We start from the raw sequence: 25,164 nt of genomic DNA, 5'->3' as shown, positions 1-25,164 counted from the left end.
AGTGGATATAACAATTCTAAATGTCCTACAAGCTAATAATAAAGCTTCAACATACACAAAGGAAAACAGAAATGAAGTAACAAGGCAGGCGCGGTGACTTACGCCTGTAATCCCAGCACTTTGGGAGGCTGAGGTTGGTGGACTTCTTGAGGTCAGGAGTTCCAGACAAGCCTGGCCAACATGGCGAAACCTTGTCTACTAAAAATACAAAAATTATCTGGGCATAGTGGCATGCGCTTATAATTAATCCCAACTACTCGGGAGGTTGAGGCAGGAGAATCGCTTGAACCTGGGAGGCGGAGGTTGCACTGACCTGAGGTTGCACCACTGCATTCCAGCCTGGGTGACAGAGCAAGACTCCGTCTGAAAAAAAAAAAAAAAAAAAGGAAATAACAGACATCTGCAATATATTTGGAAATTTCAGTGCCTCTCAGTAACTGATAAAACAGACGAAATCAGTAAGGAAACAGAAGACTTGAACAACACTGCCAATAATCTGATATAATTGACATTTATAGAATAGTACAAGCAACAACAGAATACATATGCTTTTCAAGTGCACATGGAACATTTACACAGTTTATCTTCTGGGTCAATAAGTCTCAAATTCGAAAGGATTCAATCATAAAGGTTTTTAAAAAAAAATTTAAACAGGGTCTTGTTCTGTCACCCAAGCTGGAGTTCAGTGGCACAATCATAACTCACTTCAGCCTGAAACTCCTGGGCTCAAGTGATCCTCCTGCCTCAGCCTTCAGAAAAGCTGGGACCACTGGCATGTGCCACCATGCTTAGCCCCCCTACCCTTTTTTTTTTTTTTCTGGTAGAGACAGGGTCTTGTTATGTTGCCCAGATTGATGTCAGACTCCTGGGCTCAAGTGATCCTCTCATCTCAACTTCCCAAAGTGCTGGGATTACAGGCATGAGCCACTGTGCCTGGCCGAGGTATGTTTCTTTCCTGATCATAGTGCAATTAAATAAGAAATCAGTAACAAAGATATCAAGAAAAATCCCTAAATATGGTGAAACTACACAACACACTTCAAAGTAACCCACCTACAAAGAGGAAATTGCAAAGAAAACTAAAATATACTTGGAACTGAATGAAAATGAAAAGACGATATATCAAAACTTTTAGGATGAGGCTGGGTGCTGTGACTGATTCCTGTAAACCCAACACTTTGAGAAGCTGAGACAAGAGGATCACTCGAGCCCAGGAGTTCATGACCAGCCTGGGCAACATAGTGAGACCTAGTTTCTAGAAAAAACAAAAAAGTATCCAGGAGTGGTGGCTCGCCAGTAGTCCCAGCTACTTGGAAGGCTGAGGTGGGAAGCTCAGTGGAGCTTGGGAGATCAAGGCTACATTGAGCTGTGATCCTGCCACTGCACTTGAGCCTGGGTGACAGAGACCCTATCTCAAAAACAAAACAAAAAAAACTTGTGGGATGCAGTTAAGACAGCGCTTAAAGGGAAATTGATAGCATTAAGTACTTTAACAACAAAAGCAGGTGACTGACAGGTTTGGCCCTATGAACCTAGAAAAAGAACAAATTAAATCCAAAGTAAACAAGAAAATAGTAATGATAAAAGCAGCGATTATTGGGATATAGAACAACAGAGAATATCAGTAAAATGGAAAGTTCTTTGAAAAGATGAATAAAATTGATAAATCAGGAAAAAAGATACTAATTGCCAATATTAGGAAATAAGGAATATCACTACTGATCCTACAGATAAAAGTAATAAGGGAATATTTTGAAAAACGATACAGGCTGGGCACGGTGGCTCAAGCCTGTAATCCCAGCACTTTGGGAGGCAGGGATGGGCGGATCATGAGTTCAGGAGATCCGAGACCATCCTGGCTAACACGGTGAAACCCCGTCTCTACTAAAAAAAAAAATACAAAAAAAAAAAACTAGCCGGGCGAGTTGGCGGGCGCTTGTAGTCCCGGCTACTCGGGAGGCTAAGGCAGGAGAATGGCGTAAACCCAGGAGGTGGAGCTTGCAGTGAGCTGAGATCCGGCCACTGCAGTCCAGCCTGGGTGACAGAGTGAAACTCCGTCTCAAAAAAAAAAAAAAAAGAAAAATGGTATGAATACATTCAATATCTTAGTTGAAGTTAGAAACTTCCTTGAAGACAGACTACCAAAACTCACTTAAATACAGAACCTTGGGTGGGCATGGAGGTTTACACATGTAATCTCAACATTTTGAGAGGCCAAGAGTTCCAGACCAGCCTAGGAAACATAATGAGACCTCTCTACAGGAAAAAATAAGAAAACTTCTGAACCTTACTAGTCCTATCTCTGTTAAGGAAAAGGAATTTGTAGATACAAATCATCCCACAAAGAAAACGCCAGGCACGGGCCAAGCACAATGGCTCGTGCCTGTAATCCCAGAACTTTGGGAGGCTGAGGCAGGTGGATCATGAGGTCAGGAGTTCAAGACCAGCCTGGCTAGCATGGTGAAGCCCCGTCTGTACTAAAAATACAAAAATTAGCCAGGCATGGTGGTGTGCTCCTGAGTCTCAGCTACTTGGGAGGCTGAGGCAGGAGAATTGCTTGAACCCCGGAGGCAGAGGGGTGCAGTGAGCTGAGATTGCACCACTGCACTCCAGCCTAGACGACAGAGCAAGACTCTGTCTCAAAAGAAAAAGAAAACTCTGAGCCCAGATGGCTTCACTGAAGAATTTTACCAAACTTTTTAGGAAGAAATACCAATTTTATACAAACTCTTCCAGAAAACAGAAGCAGGAACGCTTATCAAAACATATATTTATTTATTTTGAGACAGAGCCTCGCTCTGTCACCCAGGCTGGAGTGCAGTGGTGCAATCTCGACTCTCTGCAACTTCCGCCTCCTGTGGGGTTCAAGCAATTCTCCTGCCTCAGCCTCCTGAGTATCTGGGACTACAGGCACATGCCACCATGCTGGGCTAATGTTTTGTAGTTTTAGTAGAGACAGACTTTCACCAGGTTAGCCAGGATGGTCTGTTTTTCCCCACCGTGACACGCCCACCTCAGCCTCCCAAAGTGCTGGGATTACAGGTGTGAGCCACCACGCCTGGCCCAAAACAGTTATTTTTAACTTCATCTACTGTCAGACATTTGACTTCTATTTGCTTTATATTTTTCAGAGTATTTTCTTGTTTTTCCCACAACAGAGGTTTAAGTAGGGCTAATAACTAATACCCATGAGAGTTAATGAAATTGTCCAACTTGACCTTCTAATGATCTAGTTGGGTTAAGACCCACATGTACTTACTCCTGTCCTGATCTTTCCACTATTGACAAGTTACCTTTTTTGTTTTTTTTGTTTTTTTTTTTGAGGCAGTCTTGCTCTGTAGCCCAGGCCATAGTGCAGTGGCGCGATCTCGGCTCGCTGCAAGCTCTGCCTCCCAGGTTCACGCCATTCTCCTGCCTCAGCCTCCCGAGCAGCTGGGACTACAGGCGCCCGCCAGCACCACGCCCGGCAAGTTTTTTATATTTTTAGTAGAGACGGGGTTTCACTGTATTAGTCAGGATGGTCTCGATCTTCTGACCTCGTGATTCGCCCGCCTCGGCTTCCCAAAGTGTTGGGATTACAGGCATGAGCCACCGCGCCCGGCGACAAGTTACCTTTTACCTTTTCTGTAACAACCTTTGGAGGAGGTGGTAACTTGACCAAGGAGGAATTCAAAAATCCTCGCCTTAAAATTGAAAACTGGAATAGATTCTGTGCTCATGCAATGCTTGACACTTTTTAGGCCCTCAATAAATATCCCATAATCAACCAATTTTAGAACAAGGATCAGAATTACTGTATTAATCATGTTTTTGGCATAGGATTTGAATTGGGAATGTAGTTGGAAACTGGACAAAAAAGGGAGTCGGAAACATCTTATGTAACACATCAAAACACTCAATTGAAGAGCTGGGTGGTCTGAGATTACCCATCCCTTTAGCCATTTATCTGATGCCTTTCTTTGCATTTAACTATCAATATAGCTGAAGTGTAGAGCATACTTTTATGATATTGTGGCATAGTAACTCAACTTAAATGTCAATAGAGATACTTGAAAAGACCTGCAAGGTTCGATAACTTCTGGTATGGGTTTGTTTCTCCTGTCATCACCCATTATGTATTTTTTTTAAACAGCTTTTAAATTCCCACAGAGAGAAATTGGTCAAGATCATAATACATGGCCCAGGAGCAGCCAAGGATACCCTTGTATTTTTTTTGTTGTTTGTTTGTTTGAGATGAAGTCTAGCTCTGTTGCCCAGGCTGGATTGCAATGGTGCAATCTCAGTTCACTGTAACCTCCGTCTCCCGGGTTCAAGCGATTCTCCTGCCTCAGCCTCCTGAGTAGCTGGGATTACAGGTGCCCACCACCACGCCTGAGTAATTTTTGTATTTTTAGTAGAGATGGGGTTTCGCCATGTTGGCTAGGCTGTTCTCGAACTCCTGGCTTCAAGTGATCCACCTGCCTCCCAAAGTGCTGGGATTATAGGCATGAGCCACCATGCCCAGCCAAATGTCTTCTTTAAACTGATGCTAAGAAAACAAATTGTCAGCTGGACGCTGTGGCTCACGCCTGTAATCCCAGCACTTTGGGAGGTCGAGGTGGGTGGGTCACAAGGTCAGGAGATCGAGACCATCCTGGCTAACACTGTGAAACCCCGTCTCTACTAAAAATACAAAAAATTAGCCAGGCATGGTGGCAGGCACCTGTAATCCCAGCTACTCGGGAGGCTGAGGCAGGAGAATGGCATGAACCCAGGACATGGAGCTTGCAGTGAGCTGAGATCGTGCCACTGCACTCGGGCCTGGGCGACAGAGCTAGACTCCGTCTCAAAAAAAAAAAAAAAATTTGCCTGACTTAACACAGGTTCTTTGTTAAAATGGATGATTTGGGCCGGGCGCAGTGGCTCAAGCCTGTAATCCCAGCACTTTGGGACGCCGAGATGGGCGGATCACGAGGTCAGGAGATCGAGACCATCCTGGCTAACACGGTGAAACTCTGTCTCTACCAAAAAATACAAAAAAACTAGCCGGGCGAGGTGGCGGGCGCCAACAGTCCTGGCTACTCAGGAGGCTGAGGCAGGAGAATGGCGTAAACGCGGGAGACGGAGCTTGCAGTGAGCTGAGATCTGGCCACTGCACTCCAGCCTGGGTGACAGAGTGAGACTCCGTCTCAAAAAAAAAAAAAAAAAGGATGATTTGTTGAAATGACCTGAAGGAGCCTTTGTAACCCTTAAGCTATTGAGGTCTAAAATCTGCAAGCTAGATAATGCCATGGTAAGGACTGAGTCTTAATTTTATGATAAATATTTGGAAAATGCTTTGTCACCATAATTTTATTTGGGAATGAGCATTTTCAGTTTTCTTTTAATCCTTCCATATTTTGTGAACATGATCTGCCAAAGTGGTATGTATAAATCTAAGATTCATGATAATGTACTCAAATGTTGCTCTTACCCATTTTCCTCAACATTTATTTATGATGGTATTGCCAGGTTATTTGTGAAAGGTGACGAGGTCTCCAAATTCATGTTTCATTACGCTTGAGAGGAGTGGATGTGAGATTAACACCCACCTGAGAGTGTGGTGCCTTGAGATGAGTTCAGTACATTTCCAAGGATAGAGTTGTTGGAAAACACCATCTGGAAGGCATTTTCCCATGGTGGTGCCAAATTCTGCTTTCTCATAAATCTTGAAACAATTGGATATTTAACCTCTTGCCCAGTGTTGGGTTTAGGTGTAACCTAGCTAAATTTAAAGAAAACTGATACTTTTTTTTAAATAGGGCAACATCTTATTCTATAAAATAGAATGCGTGTTTCTGAAAACTGGTAGTTGAGAGAGGAAATTCAGTGGATTTTAATAAGGGTGAAAAAAAAGAAAATCCAGTATAAAATGATGAGATATCAAACAAGAATTTTTGTGTTACTACTAAATTCACCAGTTTACCAGACTGATACATTCAAGCAATTTTGAAAATTGAGTCTTGTAACCCACATTCATTTATAATATGTTGGTAATCAGAGCTGGGGGGACATACAACCAAATGGAACTTATAGGGGCAGCCTTTATCGCCATTTAGAATGTGTATATATACAATTATTATTTTACATATTGGGGAGGTCCCCCTATGTTTGCTCATGCTGGTCTTGAACTCTGGGCCCAAGCTGTGATCCTGCCTCAACCTCCCAAATTGTTGGGATTATAGGTGTAAGCCATGGCACCCAGCCAAGTATATGTTTTTGTTTTTGTTTTTGTTTTTTGAGACAGAATCTGGCTCTCTTGCCCAGGCTGGAGTGCAGTGGTGCGATCTCGGCTCACTGCAAGCTCTGCCTCCCAGGTTCATGCCATTCTCCTGCCTCAGCCTCCCGAGTAGCCGGAACTACAGGCGCCTGCCACCATGCCTGGTTAATTTTTTTGTATTTTTAGTAGAGATGGTTTCACTGTGTTAGCCAGGATGGTCCTGATCTCCTGACCTCGTGATTCATCTGCCTTGGCCTCCCAAAGTGCTGGGATTACAGGCGTGAGCCACCGCGCCCAGCCAAGTATACTTTTTTTTGTTTTGTTTTGTTTTTTTGAGACGGAGTCTCGCTCTTTCTCCTGCCTCAGCCTCCCGAGTAGCTGGGACTACAGGCCACCTCGCCCGGCTAGTTTTTTGTATGTTTTTTAGTAGAGGCGGGGTTTCACCGGGTTAGCCAGGATGGTCTCGATCTCCTGACCTCATGATCCGCCCGTCTTGGCCTCCCAAAGTGCTGGGATTACAGGCTTGAGCTACCGCGCCTGGCCGGTTTTTTTTTTTTTTTTTTTTGTGAGGTGAAGTCTGGCTCTGTCGCCCAGGCTGGAGTGCAGTGGTGGGATCTCAACTCACTGCAACCTCTGCTTCCCAGGTTTCAGCAATTCTCCTGCCTCAGCCTCCCAAGTAGCTAGGATTACAGGTGCCCACCACGATGCCTGGCTAATTTTTGTGTTTTTAGTAGAGATGTGGTTTCGCCATGTTGGCCAGGCTGGTCTCGAACTCTTAACCTCAAGTGATCTGCCTCCCAAAGTGCTGGGATTACAGGGTGAGCCACCGCGCCCAGCTGTTTTTAATCTAAGAGAACAAAAGGCTCTTTACTCCCATGCTCACTGTAGCAGGAGTTTTTGCCTGATTATTATTTTTTTTTTTGAGATGGAGTCTTGCTCTGTCGCCCAGGGTGGAGTGCAGTGCATGATCTAGTTCACAGCAAGCTTTGCCTCCTGGGTTCACGCCATTCTCCTGCCTCAGCCTCCCGAGTAACTGGGACTACAGACGTCCGCCACCACGCCAGGCTAATTTTTTGTATTTTTAGTAGAGACGGAGTTTCACCATTTTAGCCAGGATGGTCTCGATCTCCTGACCTCGTGACCCGCCTGCCTCGACCTCCCAAAGTGCTGGGATTACAGGATTGAGCCACCACGCCAAGCCTGATTTTTTGTTTTGAGACAAGAGTCTGCCTCTGTTGCCCAGGCTGGAGTTCAGTGGCACCATCTCCACTCACTGCAGCCTCTGCCTCCCTGGCTCAAGCACTTCTTCTGCCTAAGCCTCCTGAGTAGCTGGGATTATGGGTGTGCACTGCCTTACCTGGCTAATTTTTGTGTTTTTAGTAGAGATCGTGTTTCACCATGTTGGCCACGCTGGTCTTGAACTCCTGAAGTCAAGTGATCTGCCTGCCTCAGCCTCCCAAAGCGCTGAGATTACAGCCATGAGCCATTGTGCCCAGCCTCTTGGCCTGATTTTTAAAAGATCATGAACTAGAGCTGTGCTAGCCAATGGGAGAACATTTCTTCCCTCCGTGCTGTCTTCTGTTAATAAAGTTTGTGTTGTCTGTATGTGGCTTGTTAATGATGGGGTGTTAACGACCATAGTTAATCTTTCTCTTCAACTCTTTCCTAATCTAGTCTCTTAAACAGACATTTAAAAAGCTTTTAACTCCTCTTGAATTGGGTGCTCATGGGCTTTTGGTGGAGGTGGAGTGATAGTTATCAGCCCATTTAACAAAACCTGAGACAGCCAGGAAAGCTGTAATGTGAATCTCTGTGCTATGTTTTTGTTAAAATGCCACATGGCTAATACTTTAGAAATCATAAATCCACTGCAAGAAAACATCTTTATAGAGGATATTTTAGTTTTATGCTGTTTGTGTTAAATACCTAAGACCATCAGTACTTCAAGCTCCGTAAAGAGCAAGGAACATAGAGCAGATTAAAATGTTTCTGTAAGTTTGGTTTGTTTTCATTTGTTTTATTTGCTGCAATAAGGCTATATAGAGGATGCCTTGAAGACTGCTGTAGCTGACAATTTAATCTTCACCTAAGTCACTGTCTCCCTAAGGGCCTTAAGGAGAAGTGGGAATTTCACAAGTCTGGGCCAACTGCAACCACTCATCAATGGCATATTTAATTAATCCATGTGATAGGGAGCTTTGCATATGTACTCTCCTCTGCTCTTTAACCCTGGCTTACTTCCTAAAGGATTTTGCCTTGTTAGGGGGCTTATAGAATTTATGTTGAAACTCTAAAATGGAGAGCACATTGATTATGCATCTTGACATTTGGTTTGATTACTATATTTAAATAATTCAGTGGGTAGTTCAGCGAGGTAGCTTACCAATTGGCTTTCTTTTTCTTTGTTTTTTTTTTTTTTTTTTTGAGATGGAGTTTCACTCTTGTCTCCCAGGCTAGAGTGCAATGGCGCAATCTTGGCTCACAGAAACTCCGCCTCCCAGGTTTAAGCGATTCTCCTACCTCAGCCTCCCCAGTAGCTGGGATTACAGGCACCTGCCACCACACCTGGCTAATTTTTGTATTTTTAGTAGAGACGGGGTTTCGCCATGTTGGCCAGCCTGGTCTCAAACTCCCGACCTCAGGTGATCCACCCGTCTTGGCCTCCCAAAGTGCTGGGATTACAGGCGTGAGCCACTGCGCCCGGCTGGCTTTCATTCTTAATAAAAAGAAAGCTTAGTGAAAGATCTAGAATTATGTGTACTTTTGCTCATAAGTGATGATGAAAATAAAATGGCTATAACAAGATGTAAGAAAAGCCACCGGAATTGGTACTGAGTTGTAGTGACTGCTTTGTGGGGGTAAGGCAGGAGGATTACTTCAGCCCAGGAGTTTGAGACCAGCTTGGGCAACACAGTGAGACTGCATCTCACCAAAAAAATAAAAAAATGTAGCCAGGCATGGTGGTGTGCCCCTGTGGTCCCAGCTACTCAGGAGGCTGAGGTGAGAGGATTGCTTCAGCCCAGGAGTTTGAGGCTGCAATGAACTGTCCGCGTCACTGCACTACAGCCTGAACAACAGAACAAGACCCTGTCTCAAATGACTGGAGGGATGAGAGTAGAGCCTAAACTGGACAAAGCAGATACCAGGGACCCTATGTGGGTTGTTCCAGGATTAAATGGTCAATGCCAAGGGCTAACCATTACCTTTTTTTTTTTTTTTTTTTTTTTAATATATTGAGATGGAGTCTCGCACTGTCGCCCAGGCTGGAGTGCAGTGGTGCGATCTCGGCTCACTGCAAGCTCCACCTCCTGGGTTCACGCCATTCTCTTGCCTCAGCCTCTGGAGTAGCCGGGACTACAGGCGCCCGCCACCATGCCCGGTTAATTTTTTTGTATTTTTAGTAGAGACGGTTTCACTGTGTTAGCCAGGATGGTCTTGATCTCCTGACCTCATGATTCGCCTGCCTCGGCCTCCCAAAGTGTTGGGATTACAGGCGTGAGACACTGTGCCCAGCCTTTTTTTTTTTTTTTTTTTTTTTTTTGAGACGGAGTCTCGCTCTGTCGCCCAGGCTGGAGTGCAGTGGCCGGATCTCAGCTCACTGCAAGCTCCGCCTCCCGGGTTTACGCCATTCTCCTGCCTCAGCCTCCCGAGTAGCTGGGACTACAGGCGCCCGCCACCTCGCCCAGCTAGTTTTTTTGTATTTTTTAGTAGAGATGGGGTTTCACCGTGTTCGCCAGGATGGTCTCGATCTCCTGACCTCGTGATCCGCCCGTCTCGGCCTCCCAAAGTGCTGGGATTACAGGCTTGAGCCACCGCGCCCGGCTTTTTTTTTTTTTTTTTTTTTTTGAGATGGAGTCTTGCCCTGTTGTCCAGGCTGGAGTGCAGTGGTGCCATCTCAGCTCACTGGAACCTCCATCTCCCAGTTTAAGCGATTCTCCCGCCTCAGCCTTCTGAGTAGCTGGGATTACAGGTGCATAACTGCCTCAGCCTCCTGTGTAGCTGGGATTACACCACGCCTGACTAATTTTTGTGTGTCTTTAGTATAGACGGGGTTTCACCATATTGACCAGGCTGGTCTTGAACTCCTGACCTCATGATCCACCTGCCTCGGCCTCCCATAGTGCTGGGATTATAGGCAGGAGCCACTGTGCCCGGCCTACCTCTTGTTTTTCTGGGTTGCCCGAGCTTGCTTGTGATGCCCTCTCTGTAATTGCTGGGAGCTGATTTTTTTTTTTTTTTTTTTTTGAGACGAAGTTTCGCCCTTGTTGCCCAGGCTGGAGTGCAATGGCTCAATCTTGGCTCACTGCAACTTCCACCTTCTGGGTTCAAGCGATTCTCCTGCCCCAGCCTCCCGAGTAGCTGGGATTACAGGCGCCTGCCACCATGCCTGGCTAATTTTTGTATTTTTAGTAGAGACAGGGTTTCACCATGTTGGCCAGGTTGGTCTGGAACTCCTGACCTCAGGAGATCTGCCCACCTCAGCCTCCCAAAGTGCTGGGATTACAGGCGTGAGCCACCGCACCCAGCCTCTTTTCTCATCTCTATGGGCCTTAGGTGCTGTAATCTATCTATAGTTACTGGGTAGCTTTACCAGATAGTTCCTATCTATATTTAAGAGAGAAGGCTGAGAGCAATTATTCCTGAAAGACTCTAGAAATTTGAGAAGCTGCTCACCCTTTCCCTTGGAGATTTCCACAAGGATAAGGTTGTGTTCAGAGGCTCACCTTCTTTTCGTCTGTCATCGTATTGGGATTCTACCTTAATCACTCCATCATCCTGCCAACCATGTCTCATTTCTCATGCTGGAAAGCTCCCTCCCCCTAAGCTCAGTGTGAACCACCAGTCTTGATGCTTTATCTGGTCCAGGCTCTAGCCCTTAAATTGTTTGACTGGCTTTGTGTTTCATTTGACCCTAATACTCTGGGTCGCACTGTCTAAAAGAGAATTATGTCCCCTCCAATGTCTGAGTGCATTTCTCATTTCTTACTGCTGCTCCTGAGCAGATCTGTAACTTCAAGGTTAAGATACGACACATTCCATCAGAAGTATGTCGTCATCCTTGCCGGCTTCTGATCTGTGACTGTCCAGGAGATTTACAAGACAATTGCATGCCATCCTTTAAAGAATATTATGGTTGGACTCTGACTCCTGGCATCAGGCCTAATTTGATTTGTCAGTGGTTACAAAACGCATTTCCCAAAAAGAAAAGGACCTCAGTCCATGTGCCCTTTAGGCAGTTCTTAAGAGTGGAAAGGAGGGAATTGAACTCAGTCTTTTATTTCCTGATGTTTTGTGGGGAGGGGTGGACACCAGAATATTTTTGTCTCTTTCCTCTTTAAATTCACTTTTCTTTCTCTGAAAGATTTCACCAAAATGTTAGTATTGCTGTCATTCTTTCCTGTTCCTTATTCTTTCACAGAGTTACTATTAGTCTTTTCATTCTGCCATCTTTAAAGTTTGTCTGAGTTTTAAGGAATAAATATTTTGCCTTCGAGAGAGAACATACCTACCCTGTTCTCTGAAGGTTTATTCGTTTTCCAGTGCCTAGTTAACAAAGACACTGTTCCTCATTTTCTTGCTATCTACTAATGTGTTGAGCTGCAGGAGTTACTGCATGTGATTTGGTTTACTAGCTTAGGAATTTGGAAGGTCACATATTTTCTTCTGCTGTTGTATTCAGCCCTGACATATTTCTACAGAAGGTTCTCTTTGGGGGACTTAATAGATCTTTGGTTTCAACATAAACTCACTTTTTCCCTAGGAGGTAGGTAGGGCGGGTAGTACAGATTTATTTAGCCTGTTTAAATGATGCCGGGGTCAGATGGAAAATTTATTTACTCAAGATCACACATGGCAAGTTAATCAGAGTCAGGATCCTGTTTAAATGTTTGGTATTGTTTTCATATCCCTTAATTATGAAAAGTTTAAAACAAAAGGTAAGAAGAGTTGAAAAATGCAGTTTTTATTTTTTTTTATTTTTTTGAGACGGAGTCTCGCTCTGTCGCCGGGGCTAGAGTGCAGTGGCCGGATCTCAGCTCACTGCAAGCTCCGCCTCCCGGGTTTACGCCATTCTCCTGCCTCAGCCTCCCCAGTAGCTGGGACTACAGGCACCCGCCACCTCGCCCAGCTAGTTTTTTGTATTTTTTTTTTTTAGTAGATACGGGGTTTCACCGTGTTAGCCAGGATGGTCTCGATCTCCTGACCTCGTGATCCACCCGTCTCGGCCTCCCAAAGTGCTGGGATTACAGGCTTGAGCCACCGTGCCTGGCCGAAAAATGCAGTTTTTAATCGGAGGTTTCCTGATGATCCATTCCAATTTGAGGAAATCTTTTGTAATTAAAAAATTTCTGGACGGGCGCGGTGGCTCATGCCTGTAATCCCAGCACTTTGGGAGGCCGAGGCGGGTGGATCACGAGATCAGGAAATCGAGACCATCCTGGCCAACGTGATGAAACCCCATCTCTACTAAAAATAACAAAAATTAGCTGGGCGTGGTGGCACATGCCTGTAATCCCAGCTACTTGGGAGGCTGAGGCAGGAGAGTCCTTTGAACCAGGGAGCTGGAGGTTGCAGTGAGCCGAGATGGAGCCACAGCACTCTAGCCTGGTGACAAAGCGAGACTCCGTCTCAAAAAAAAAAAAAAAAAAAAAATTTCTCCTTTGGTCTTACACCCTATGGTTTCTTCTGTTTGACAGCCAAAATAGTCACCATTCTATGCTTCTTCTCAACTGCGTTCTTTCTTATTTGTTTTTTTTGAGACAGAGTTTCGCTCTTGTTGCCCAGGCTGGAGTGCAGTTGTGCAATCTTGGCTCACTGCAACCTCTGCCTCCCAGGTTCAAGCGCTTCTCCTGCCTTAGCCTCCCAAGTAGCTGTGATTACAGGCATGTGCTACTATGCCTGGCCAATTTTTGTATTTTTAGTAGAGATGGGGTTTCACCATGTTGGTCAGGCTGGTCTCGAACTCCTGACCTCCCGTAATCCATCCGCTTTGGCTTCCCAAAGTGCTGGGATTACAGGTGTGGGCCACCGTGCTTGGCTCAACTGAGTTCTTTGCTTTTGATTGTCCCTTTTTCTTACTCTCCTATGGCAGCCACTTCTGGCTTTAAAGTTCCCATATCTATAAAGCAGAGTAGTTTTGAAGCTCTCAAAAATGTTCTTTAGAGCCAGAAGAATGGAAAACTTATAGTATTTCAAGTCTCTGTATGTCTTTTTTATTTATCCCAGTTCTCCTTTTCTCAAGAATTGGGACATACTGATACAGAGAGTTGTACATTAATAACGTATCAGGTGATGAATAATTATTTTAAAATCTGTTTCATAACATTATAGAACAACCTAGAAGTGGTTTTAATTTATCAACCATTAGGTTGTGGCAGAACCGCTCTCCTGTTTTTTTTTTTTTAAACTTCTTAGGAATTTTTTTCCACCTAAATTTATTTTATTTTATTTTTTTGAGACAGTCTCACTCTTGTTGCCCAGGCTGGAGTGCAGTGGCACGATCTTGGCTCACTGCAACCTCCGCCTCCCGGGTTCAAGCGATTCTCCTCCCTCAGCCCCCTGAGTAACTGGGACTATATGCGCCTGCCACTGCGCCTGGTTAATTTTTTTGTATTTTTAGTAGAGATGGGGTTTCACCATGTTGGTCGGGCTAGTCTTGAACACCTGACCTCAAATGATTGCCCTGCCCTGTCCTCCCAAAGTTGTGGGATTGCAGGCATGAGCCACTGCGCCAGGCGCTCCATCTGTAATTTTAGTTAAAAGATTTTTTTTTTTGGGTTGTTGTTTTGGTAGTGCTTCATGTCTTTGGATTTTATCTCTAGTAATCACCCCAAAGAAGGAAAGTTATATAGTGTCTTTAAAATACTTCCCTTCCCCTGTTTCCTGTTATTTTTCTCCTCAAGCAATTTTAATTAACTGTTCTGTGACAGATGGTAAAATGGGGTTGCCCAAAGTGCTCTGGTGGGCTGTATTAAGTGATGGGTGGTTTGTACTGATCGTGTTGTAGAAGGATCGAGCCTTTCCCCTCCCCCCTTCAGTTGAGCTGTAATCTTGTTAGATGATCTTAAAATGCTATTGATTAATTTACAGTGCTGTTAGAGGAATAAGCATAAATACTGGATTTAAAACCTAAGAAGTAATTCCCTTGAGCTCTGAATGCCTTATCCTTGAGGCCAAGAGAGGTACCTTCCAACTTCTCCACCCAGTCTTCACTGAAAAGGAAAGTTAAGCCTTTTAACTTTTCCATTTGCTTCTCCCCCTTAGTGTAGTACTGCTGCCAGTTGCTATGGCAACGGACTGGGACAGCTGCGCAGTGGCGCCCAGGCAGCTGGGTGGGGGTGGGGGAGCTGCCAGCCCGCCAAGACCCAGACCTGGGAGGGGAGGCCCCTCCTGTTAGCCCAGAGGGAAAGAAAGAACTGGGGCGATCCGGTAGGTAAAGGAGGGAACCCCCATTCATTTTCTACCTTTGGGGCTCCTCTTCTGCATGAAGGTATAAAGGGAGATTTTCCTTTTCTCTCCCTCAAAATGAAGAACACATGTAAATCCTTGTTTTTCCTGGTGAGGCAGGGGAGGCCATAGCCACAATGCTTAACTGCATGCATCTAACATGGGGCTGGTTTTAACCCCAGCGCTCTGACCTAAACTGCTCAGCTCCCGGAAATTCCAAGGTGAGTGGGGGTGGGGGTGGGGTACTCTCCCTGGAATATGACATTTCCTGTCTCTGGTGAGGTTGGAGGCTGTTTCATTTTAAATAAACCACATAAGATATTTTCTTGAAGCTTAGGACTCTTCTAAATTCATGGAAAAATTATTTTAACCCCCCCGCACCTACATTTTCCTATTACTACCAAACAGAGTATTTTAATAAAAACTTAGTCTTATAGGGCAGTAATGGGTATAGGCAGTGTTTTAGGTGGGCAGACCTATTGCTAATAAGTTCTGGGGATATGGTTTCCAACTATATATTCTTGTAATAATTTTTAAAATTTTGCTAATTTGAAGTGAATTGATAATTGCCACTTTTTATGTGACTTGAACATCATTGTGAGATTAGTAGTGGGCCCTCCCTGACCCAGTGGTTTTCTGGTCAGGGTGGAAATATTTAGAGAGTGCTGATAAACATCTTTAAAGATTACAGGAAAACAATAATGGAGTTCAGCTAAGAAAACAATTTCTGCTACTCTGTAATCCAGACTGTAGGCGCCATTTAGCATGGTTAAGGAAGAATTCTTAAAAATGATTGTGGAAGAGCAACATGGGAATTTTTAAAACTAGATTCTCTGTTGAGTACCCCCTGGTGTGCATATTTCTGAGCTTAACTCAATTTCCATTTGTGTTTCCTTGCTTCAGCTTTCCTTGGGCCTATGAATGGTTCCTCTGTATTTTGAGGAGGCTTCATGTTGATGCTGAGTCTGGGGCCAGACTTCTTTTTCCTCCTCCTCTTCCTTTGGCCCTGAGTCAACTTCAGTTAAGAGGAGAGGTACCTTCTTAACTATTTGGATTAGTTGCATCTTGGGAATTACTCAACAATCTAGTGACTAATTTTGAATTTTAGGACTGAAAATTTTTTTCTTCTTTCTGCCTCCCTCCCATACCCAAATTAGCTTTCTAAAAAGGAAGCTTAGTGTGTTTGAGATGTCAGCCTTGCTTTTGTGAGCTGATGGATGCTCTGAAGGGACAAGCTCAATTTGTTTAAGGGAAATGTACCAAGTCACTGAAAATGTGGTGAAAGATGCCTGAGCAAGCTTTTTTTTTGTGCTGGTGAGAGACTGGGCAAGATGCTCAGAGCACAGAAAACTCATATTTTAGTGGCTTTTCTTTTTTCATTTTTATAAAGACCCTTATTCACCTTGGAGAAAAAAGTTTTAATTTTATCTTGGTTCATTTAACTGAAGATTTTGCACATTTCTGTTTGAGTTCCTGGCTTGTAAATAGTTATAAACATAGCCAGGAATAACATACCACACTACTTGTCTTTTGGAATCTGAAATAGAAGAGTTAGACAATTGCGCCTTCTAATAATTTTGGTCTCTTTAGCCGAAGAGAAGGTTGTGGTTGAGGAAGTGAAGACTGATTCATTTTTAAATTAAATTCTTAGGACTCATCTGTAGAATGATTTGAGACTCAAGAGCAGGGCACATGGCAACTTGGTGTTATCCCCTTTTCGTCCCATCAAGAGGAGACAAAGTTTTTAACTCTTCACATGGATTCTAACTATTTTGTCCTTTGCCTTTACAGGGACCCGGTGGCCTTAGTATTTCAGGTGGAACGGTGTGCGACATGGGAAAGAAAACCAAGCGGACAGCTGACAGTTCTTCTTCAGAGGATGAGGAGGAGTACGTTGTGGAGAAGGTGCTAGACAGGCGTGTAGTTAAGGGACAAGTGGAATATCTACTGAAGTGGAAAGGCTTTTCTGAGTAAGTTCCTTTTTTTCCCCAGGCTTTGGTACTCTGTAGAGATAGACATCTTTGGTTTATTTCCTTAGGAATCATGAGCATCTTTGTCTTTTTCTTCCCCCTCCCGCACTCTTCCTAAGAGTTAGAAGACACAGCAGTAAACAAAACAAAATCTCCCCGCTTGTGGAGCTTATGTGCTAATGATACGGCTTTTGAAAGGCAGTATAATGAATTGGTTAGGAGCACAGACTCGGGAGTCAGATTGCCTGGATCTAGATTCTAACTCCACCACTTATGATACAAACTGGATAGCCTTGGCTAATTTCCTTAACCATTTTATCTCCTTAGTGGAATAAGGATAAACAGTAGTGCTTATAAGGCCAGGCGCGGTGGCTTGTACTCTAATCTCAGCACTTTGGGAGGCTGAGGCGGGCAGATCACCTGAGGTCAGGAGTTTGAGACCCGCCTGGCCAACATGGCGAAACCCCATCTACTAAAAATAAAAAAATTAGCTAGGTATGGTGGCGGGCAGCTGTAATCCCAGCTACTGGGGAGGCTGAGGTAGGAGAATCACTTGAACTCAGGAGGCAGAGGTTGCAGTGAGCCAGGATTGTGCCACTGCACTCCAGCCTGGGTGACTGTGTTTTTAGTAGAGGCAGGGTTTTGCCGTGTTGCTCAGGCTGGTCTGGAACTTCCAGGCTCAAGTGAGCCATCTGCCTTGGCCTCCCAAAGTGCTGGGATTACAGGTGTGAGCCACCGTGCCCGGCTGTGAAATTAATTTTAATAATATTTTATTTAACCTAGTATATGAAAAATACTATTTCAGCGTTAATCAGTACAAAAGTTATTAACGAAATTTTGTGTGTGTGTGTGCTAAGACTTGAAAATCTGGGATATATTTTACACTTTATAGTGCATCTCCATTCAAACTAGCTGCATTTCAAATAGGCAGATGTGGCTAGTGGTTACCATATTGGATGGCACAGCTCTGTAGTATAGGACGTAAATACACTGAAAGATACAGTGGTTTACCAATACTTTTGGATAAAGGCTATGTGTCAAGAACCTTTGAAACATACGGGAGGTTATTTCATTACATGATCAAGGTTTCTCATCTGGAGAATTATTGGCGTGTAGGTGGGATCATTCACGCATTTTGCAGGATGCTTAGCATCTCTAGCACCCAGAGTGCAAGTATGGGGTAGCACAACAATCAGAAGATGCCCTCTTTCTAGAGAGGAGTGGTATCATGGCTTCCACTAGTGATGAGAACTATTGAGTTTGAGAGACCTCTAGAGCACTAACAGATAGGAACTAAAGTAACACCTGAAGATTTTGAAGATGTTTATTGGGCCCATTGAATCACCACTGGAAATATTTGGGGTATTTGAAAGATACTTGAAACTCTTTCTCTGTCATTGAGCTACTGGTGCCGTACCATAGATGAAAGGGGGAAAGATAAGGTTTGGGGTAGACAAATTAAACATTGGTCCTTACTTTTTCAGAAATGCCCTGGATTTCATAAAAGACTGCAACAAATCAGCATTGTCTATAACTGAATGCCTACTTTGTGCTAGACAATGATCAGATTCTACCTCTCGTGCTTTTTTTGATTCTCATAAAAGCATTTAGAGTCCAGGCGTGGTGGTGTGTGCCTGTAGTCCCAGCTACTAGGGAGGCTGAAGTGGGAGGATTGCTTGAGTCCAGGAGTTCTGGGCTATAGTGCACTAAATGGATCAGGTGTCTGCATTAAGTTTGGCATCAATATAGTGACCTCCCAGGAGTGAGGGACCACCAGGTTGCCTAAGGAGGAGTGAACCAGAGCAGGTCAGAACTCCTGTTCTGAGCATTAGTGAGATCAGGCCTATGAATAGCCACTGCACTACTGTCTGGTTAACATAGCAAGACCCTGCCTCTTCAAAAACTTTAATTTTTTTTAATTTAAATTTTTACATATTTTTATCTTTAAAATAGAGACAGGGTCTCACTGTGTTGCCCAGGCTGGTCTCGCACTCTTGGGTTCAACCAATCTGCCTGCCTTGGCCTCTCGAAGTGCTGGGATTATAGGTGTGAATCACTGTCCCTGGCCAACCCAGGCTCTTTTTAAATCATACTATGTTGTCTTTTGGGTGGAAACCAAAGTAGAAGCAGCAGTGCCAAAGTGTTAGGAAAAGGGATAATCCCCTTATAGGACTGGCTTTCCTAGCTTTCAACAGACTCCTCCCAACCCCCAAGTCTGTTCAGCTTGTGTAATAGTGTTGGTACACCTTTCAATATTGGTATGTTAATTTCCTCTGGAATGGTAAACTATGTGGTATGTGGGTTTTGGGGAAAGTTACTGTGTGAGGAATTTTTTTTTTTGACCTTTTTTTTTTTTTTTTTTTTTTTTTTTGAGATGGAGTCTCACTCTGTCGCCCAGGCTAGAGTGCAGTGGCGCGATCTCAGCTCACTGCAAGCTCTGCCGCCTCCCAGGTTCACGCCATTCTCCTGCCTCAGCCTCCCTAGAAGCTGGGACTATAGGCGCCCACCACCAGGCCCGGTTAATTTTTTTGTATTTTTAGTAGAGACGGGGTTTCACCGTGTTCGCCAGGATGGTCTCAATCTGACCTCGTGATCTGCCCGCCTCGGCCTCCCAAAGTGCTAGGATTACAAGCGTGAGCCACCGCATCCGGCCGACTTTTTTTTTTTTTTTTTTTTTTGAGACAAGAGTTTCGCTCTTATTGCCCAGGCTAGAGTGTAATGGCGTGATCTTGGCTCACCGTAACCTCCCTCTCCTGGGTTCAAACGATTCTCCTGCCTTAGCCTCCGCCAATTAGATGGGATTACAGGTGCCTGCCACCACGCCCATCTAATTTTTGTATTTTTAGTAGAGATGGGGTTTCACCATGTTGGCCAGGCTGGTCTCGAACTCCTGACCTCAGGTGATCCACCTGCTTCCACCTCCCAAAGTGCTGGGATTAGAGACGTGAGCCACCGTGCCCGGCCGAGGAATTTTTTTTCTGCTGCGAGAAGGGACATAAAGGAGAAGCTTTCCCATATTAGCTCAAATGATTTAGAAATAAATTTTGTCTCAATTTTGTGTTCCTTTTGTAGAAACTTGTTTAGGTCGAGAGTAAATAGCTCAGATTTTTCCATCTTTCTGCTTTCTACTTGAGTCAGGTTATTATGGCATGTGTTCAAATCATTCCCATCTGAAGAAACCTTATTATTATTATTTTTTTTGAGATGGAGTTTCACTCTTGTTGCCCAGGCTGGAGTGCAATGGCTCGAACTCAGCTCACCACAACCTCCTTCCTCCCGGGTTCAAGCGATTCTCCTGCCTCAACCTCCCGAGTAGCTGAGATTACAGGAAGGCGGCACTATGCCTGGCTAATTTAGTATTTTTAGTAGAGATGGGGTTTCTCCATGTTGGTCAGGCTGGTCTCAAACTCCCGACCTCAGATGATCTGCCTGAATCGACCTTCCAAAGTGCTGGGATTATAGGCATGAGCCACCGCGCCCAACAAGAAACCTTATTTAAAACAAAGGCTGGGCGCAGTGGCTCACGCCTGTAATCCCAGCACTTTGGGAGGCCAAGACAGGCAGATCAGTTGAGGTCAGGAGTTCGAGACCAGCCTGGTCAACAGGAGGAAACCCCATGTTGGGCGAAATTAGCTGGGTGTGGTGGTGGGTACCTGTAATCCCAGCTACCCGGGATGCTGGGACAGGAGAATCACTTGAACCCAGGAGGCGGAGGTTGCAGTGAGGCGAAATCGTGCCATTGCACTCCAGCCTGGGTGACAAGAGCAAAACTCCATCTCAAAAAATAGTAAAAAATAGGCCGGGTGCTGTGGCTCATGCCTGTAATCCCAGCACTTTGGGAGGTTGAGGCGGGTGGATCACGAGGTCAGGAAATCAAGACCATCTTGGATAACATGGTGAAACCTCGTCCCTACTAAAAATACAAAAAAATTAGCCGGGCATGGTGGCGGGCTCCTGTAAGCCCCAGCTACTCGGGAGGCTGAGGTAGGAGAATGGCGTGAACCTGGGAGGCGGAGCTTGCAGTGAGCTGAGATCACACCACCGCACTCCAACCTGGGCGACAGAGCCAGACTCCATCTCAAAAAAAAAAAAAAAAGAAAAAAACATAATAAAAAATAATAAATAAATAAAACCAACAAACAAAATACCCAAGATGGGCTGAGTGTGGTAGCTCACTCCTGTAACACCAGCACTTTGGGAGGCCAAGGCAGGAGGACCGCTTGAGCCCAGGAGTTTGAGATCAGCCTAGGCAACATAGTGAGACCCCATCTCTACCCCCAAAAAAAAAAGTAGCTAGGCATGGTGGTGCGCTGCTATAGTCCCAGCTACTTGGAATTCTGAGGCGGGAGGATCACTTGAGCCTGGGAGGTCAAGGCTGCAGTGAGTCGTGATCATGCCACTGCATTCCAGACTGGGTGACAGGGTGGAGGCATTGTCTCAAAAAAAAAAAAAAAATCTAAAAAAAATGAGTAACAGTTATTTAAGATTATAAACTGGCAGCGCATATATATTATTCTTAATTTTTGAAACAGAGTATTGCTCTGTTGCCCAGGCTGGAGTGCAGTGGCACGATCTTGGCTCGCTGCAAGCTCCGCCTCCCGGGTTCACGCCATTCTCTCACTTCAGCCTCCCGAGTAGCTGGGACTGCAGGCGCCCGCCACCACACCTGGCTAATTTTTTGTATTTTCAGTAGAGATGGGGTTTCACCGTGTTAGCCAGGATGGTCTCGATATCCTGACCTCTTGATCTGCCTGCCTTGGCCTCCCAAAGTGCTGGGATTACAGGCATGAGCCACCGTGCCTGGCCGCATAATTTATTATTTATTAAGTTGTCCTTTCCAGGAGTTGCACAGATGATTGTATGTGTGAAATCATGCTGTTTTTGCCACTTTGAAACCAGAATTCAAATTTGGGTTTTTATTTTTAAGAATTATTTATTTATTTATTTTCTTTTTTTTTTTTTTGAGATGAAGTCTCACTCTGTCGCCTAGGCTTGAGTGCAGTGGCGCGATCTCGGCTCACTGCAGCCTCTGTCTCCTGGGTTCAAGCAGTTCTCCTGCCTGGCCTCCCGAGTAGCTGAGACTATAGGCACGCGCCACCATGTCTGGCTAATTTTTATATTTTTAGTATAGACGGGGTTTCACCATGTTAGCCAGGATGGTCTCCATCTCCTGATCTCGTGATCTGCTCGCCTTGGTCTCCCAAAGTGCTGGGATTATAGGCATGAGCTACCTCGCCTGGCCTATTTTTTATTTTTTGAGACGGAGTCTTGCTCTGTCGCCCAGGATGGTGTGCAGTGGCGTGATCTCAGTTCACTGCAGCCTCCCCCTCCTGGGTTCAAGTGATTCTCCCGCCTCAGCCTTCTGAATAGCTGGGACTACAGGTGTGCACCACCAGTCCTGGCTAATTTTTGTATTTTTAGTAGAGATAGGGTTTCATCATGTTGGCCAGGCTGGTCTCAAACTCCTGACCACAGGTGATCTGCCCACGTTGGCCTCCCAAAGTGCTGGGATTACAGGCATGAGCCACCGTGCCTAGCCAGCAAAGTTTTTTTTTTTTTTGAAAGGAAGTCTTGCTCTGTCACCCAGACTGGAGTGCACTGGTGCAGTCTCGGCTCACTGCAACCTGCAACCTCCACCTCCCAGGTTCAAGTGATTCTCCTGCCTCAGCTTCCCAGGTAGCTGGGATTACAGGTGTGCACCACAACACCCAGATAATTTTTTGTTTTTTGTTTTGTTTTGTTTTGAGATGGAGTCTCATGTGTCACCCAGGCTGGAGTGCAGTGGCCTGATCTTGGCTCACTGCAACCTCTGCCTCGTGAGTTCAGGTGATTCTCCTGCCTTAGCCTCCTGAGTAGCTGGGACTACAGGCATGTGCCACCATGCCTGGTTAATTTTTGTAGTTTTTGTAGAGATGGGGTTTCACCGTGTTAGCCAGGATGGTCTCGAACTCCCAACTTTGTTATCCGCATGCCTCAGCCTCCCAAAGTGCTGGGATTACAGGCGTGAGCCATCGCGCCCAGCCATGATTTTGGCAGTTTTAGTAGAGACAGGGTTTCACCACTTTGGCCAGGCTGGTCTGGAACTCCTGACCTGAGGTGATCCACCCCCTTCAGCCTCCCAAAGTACTGGGATTACATGCATGAGCCACCGTGCCTGGCTGAAATTTGGGTTTTTAAACAGCTTTATCGAGGTATAAACACCATAAAATTCACCCATCGAAATTGTACAATTCAGGCTGGATACGGTGGCCACTCAAATTCCAGCACTTTGAGTGGCCGAGGCAGGCGGATCACTTGAGGTCAGGAGTTCAAAACCAGCCTGGCCAACGTGGTGAAACCCCGTCTCTACTAAAAATACAAAAATTGGTGGCACACGCCTGTAATCCCAGTTACCGGGGAGGCTGAGGCCAGAGAATCGCTTGAACCCGGAGGTTGCAGTGAGCTGGTATCACACCACTACACTCCAGCCTGCAAGACAGAGTGAGACTCCCATCTTAAAAAAAAACAAATTGTACAAATTCAGTGATTTTCTTTTTTGTTTGTTTGTTTTTTTTTTTGAGACAGTATCTTACTCTGTTACCCAGGTGGGAGTACAGTGGTACTGTCACGGTTCACTGCAGCCTCAGCCTTCTGGGCTCAAGGGATCCTCTCATTTCAGCCTCCCAAGTAGCTGGGACTACAGGTGCAAGCCACCATGCCTGAGTAATTTTTAAAGTTTCTGTGGAGACAGAGTCTTGCTGTGTTGCTTAGGCCGGTCTTGAACTGGTGGGCTCAAGTGATTTCCTCACCTTGGCCTCCCAAAGTGCTGAGATTATAGGCGTGAGCCACTGCGTCCAGCCCAATTAAATGATTTTTTTTTTTTTTTTTTTTTTTTGTGATAGTGTCTCACTCTGTTGCCCAGACTGGTTTAATCTTGGCTCACTACAACCTCAGCCTCCCAGATTCAAGCAGTTCTCATGTCCTAGCCTCCTGAGTAGCTGGGACTGCAGGTGTGCACCACCAAGCCCAGCTAATTTTTGTATTTTTAGTGGAGTCAGGGTTTTGCAGTATTGACCAGGCTTGTCTTGAACTCCTGAGTGCCTCCCAAAGTGCTGGGATTACAGGCGTTAGCCTCTGTGCCTGGCTCCAATTAAATGATTTGTAGTAAATTTATAGAGCTATGCAACCACCACTGTGATCCAGGTTTAGAACATTTTCGTGTCCCCCAAAATTAATTCTCTTGATTCCCGTTTGTAGTTAATTACAACTCCCTCAGCCCCAGGCAATCACTGATCTGCTTTTTTTTTTTTTTTTTTTTTTTTAAGACAGAGTATGGCTTTTTCGCCCAGGCAGGAGTGTAGTGGCGCAATCTCAGCTCACTGCAGCCTCCCCTTCCTGGGCTCAAGCGATTCTCCTGCCTCAGCCTCCCAAGTAGCTGGGACTACAGGTGTGTACCGCCATACCAAGCTATTTTTTTTATTTTTAGTAGAGGCACGGTTTCACTGTGTTGGCCAGGCTGGTCTCAAACTCCTGACCTCAAGTGATCTGCCTGCCTTGGTCTCCCAGAGTGCTGGGATTACAGGTGTGAGCCACCGTGCCTGGCTGATCTGCTTTTTGTCTCTATAACTGTCTTTCTCAGACATTTCATATAAATGGAATTAAACAATATGTAGTATCTTGTGTCTTATTTCTTTCACTTAGTATAATGTTTTTGAGTTTCTTCCAAGTTGTAGCATGTTTTAGTATTTTATTTTTGTTGAATAATATTCCTTTGTATGGATATACCACATTTTGTTTTTCCATGTCACTATCCATTGATGAACATTTGAATTTGTTTTCTGTTTTTGACTGTTAAAATGCTGCTGTAAACAATTGTAAATAAGTCTTTGTGTGGGCCTTTTTTTTTTTTTTTTTGATTTTTCCTGGGTAGAAATCTAGGATCAAATTTGTTATCTTCTTTAAAGCGTAGGGTTTCTCTGTGCTTTTTGTCTGAATGTCCTCTTTGAAATAAGGCATTGGATATTTTTCCTCATTCTTTACTCCCCCCCCCCCTTTTTTTTTTTAATTTTCCCATTTTTCTTACCCAGGGAGCACAATACTTGGGAACCTGAGAAAAACTTGGATTGCCCTGAGCTAATTTCTGAATTTATGAAAAAGTATAAGAAGATGAAGGAGGGTGAAAATAATAAACCCAGGGAGAAGTCAGAAAGTAACAAGAGGAAATCCAATTTCTCAAACAGTGCCGATGATATCAAATCCAAAAAAAAGAGAGAGGTAAGCTTCCTTTCCCTTTTTCCCCACAAACTATTCTTTTGCCACCAAAATAATAATAATAATACATAGAAGTATCATATTTTGGTTATTTCTGTTGTAAGGATGGACGTATGAGGTAAATTGTTGAACAAAAGAGCTTCCAGGGAGGTATGTTGATTACAGCTCCCTCTCCTGGCTAAGTGAGAAATGTAATTTGTGGCCACTGAATTGTATTAAGGTGGCAAAATTAAATCTTTGTAAACTGTTAAATCACTCCTC

General features: G+C 44.7%; 1 protein-coding gene across 4 annotated transcripts in view; it reads left to right on the top strand.

The window, feature by feature from the left end:
• CBX5 (chromobox 5) overlaps positions 1–25,164 on the top strand; it is a 43,648-nt gene that overhangs the window by 9,040 nt on the left and 9,444 nt on the right. Inside the window, exons 1-3 of one of the 4 annotated variants that reach the window (XM_008003507.3) lie at positions 14,562–14,665; positions 16,475–16,653; positions 24,720–24,906. In XM_008003507.3, the coding sequence (XP_008001698.1) occupies positions 16,517–16,653; positions 24,720–24,906 (324 nt within the window). In that variant the 5' untranslated portion in view covers positions 14,562–14,665; positions 16,475–16,516. Of the gene's footprint in view, positions 1–14,561; positions 14,666–14,883; positions 14,905–15,824; positions 15,998–16,474; positions 16,654–24,719; positions 24,907–25,164 lie in introns of those variants that run through there. The other 3 variants (XM_008003509.3, XM_073020836.1, XM_008003506.3) reach the window with 3 other exon arrangements.

The sequence above is a fragment of the Chlorocebus sabaeus genome, chromosome 11 (assembly GCF_047675955.1).
Source record: "Chlorocebus sabaeus isolate Y175 chromosome 11, mChlSab1.0.hap1, whole genome shotgun sequence".
Lineage (NCBI taxonomy): Eukaryota > Metazoa > Chordata > Mammalia > Primates > Cercopithecidae > Chlorocebus > Chlorocebus sabaeus.
Note: the sequence above shows the minus strand (reverse complement) of the source record. Positions and strands in the feature narration are given on the sequence as shown.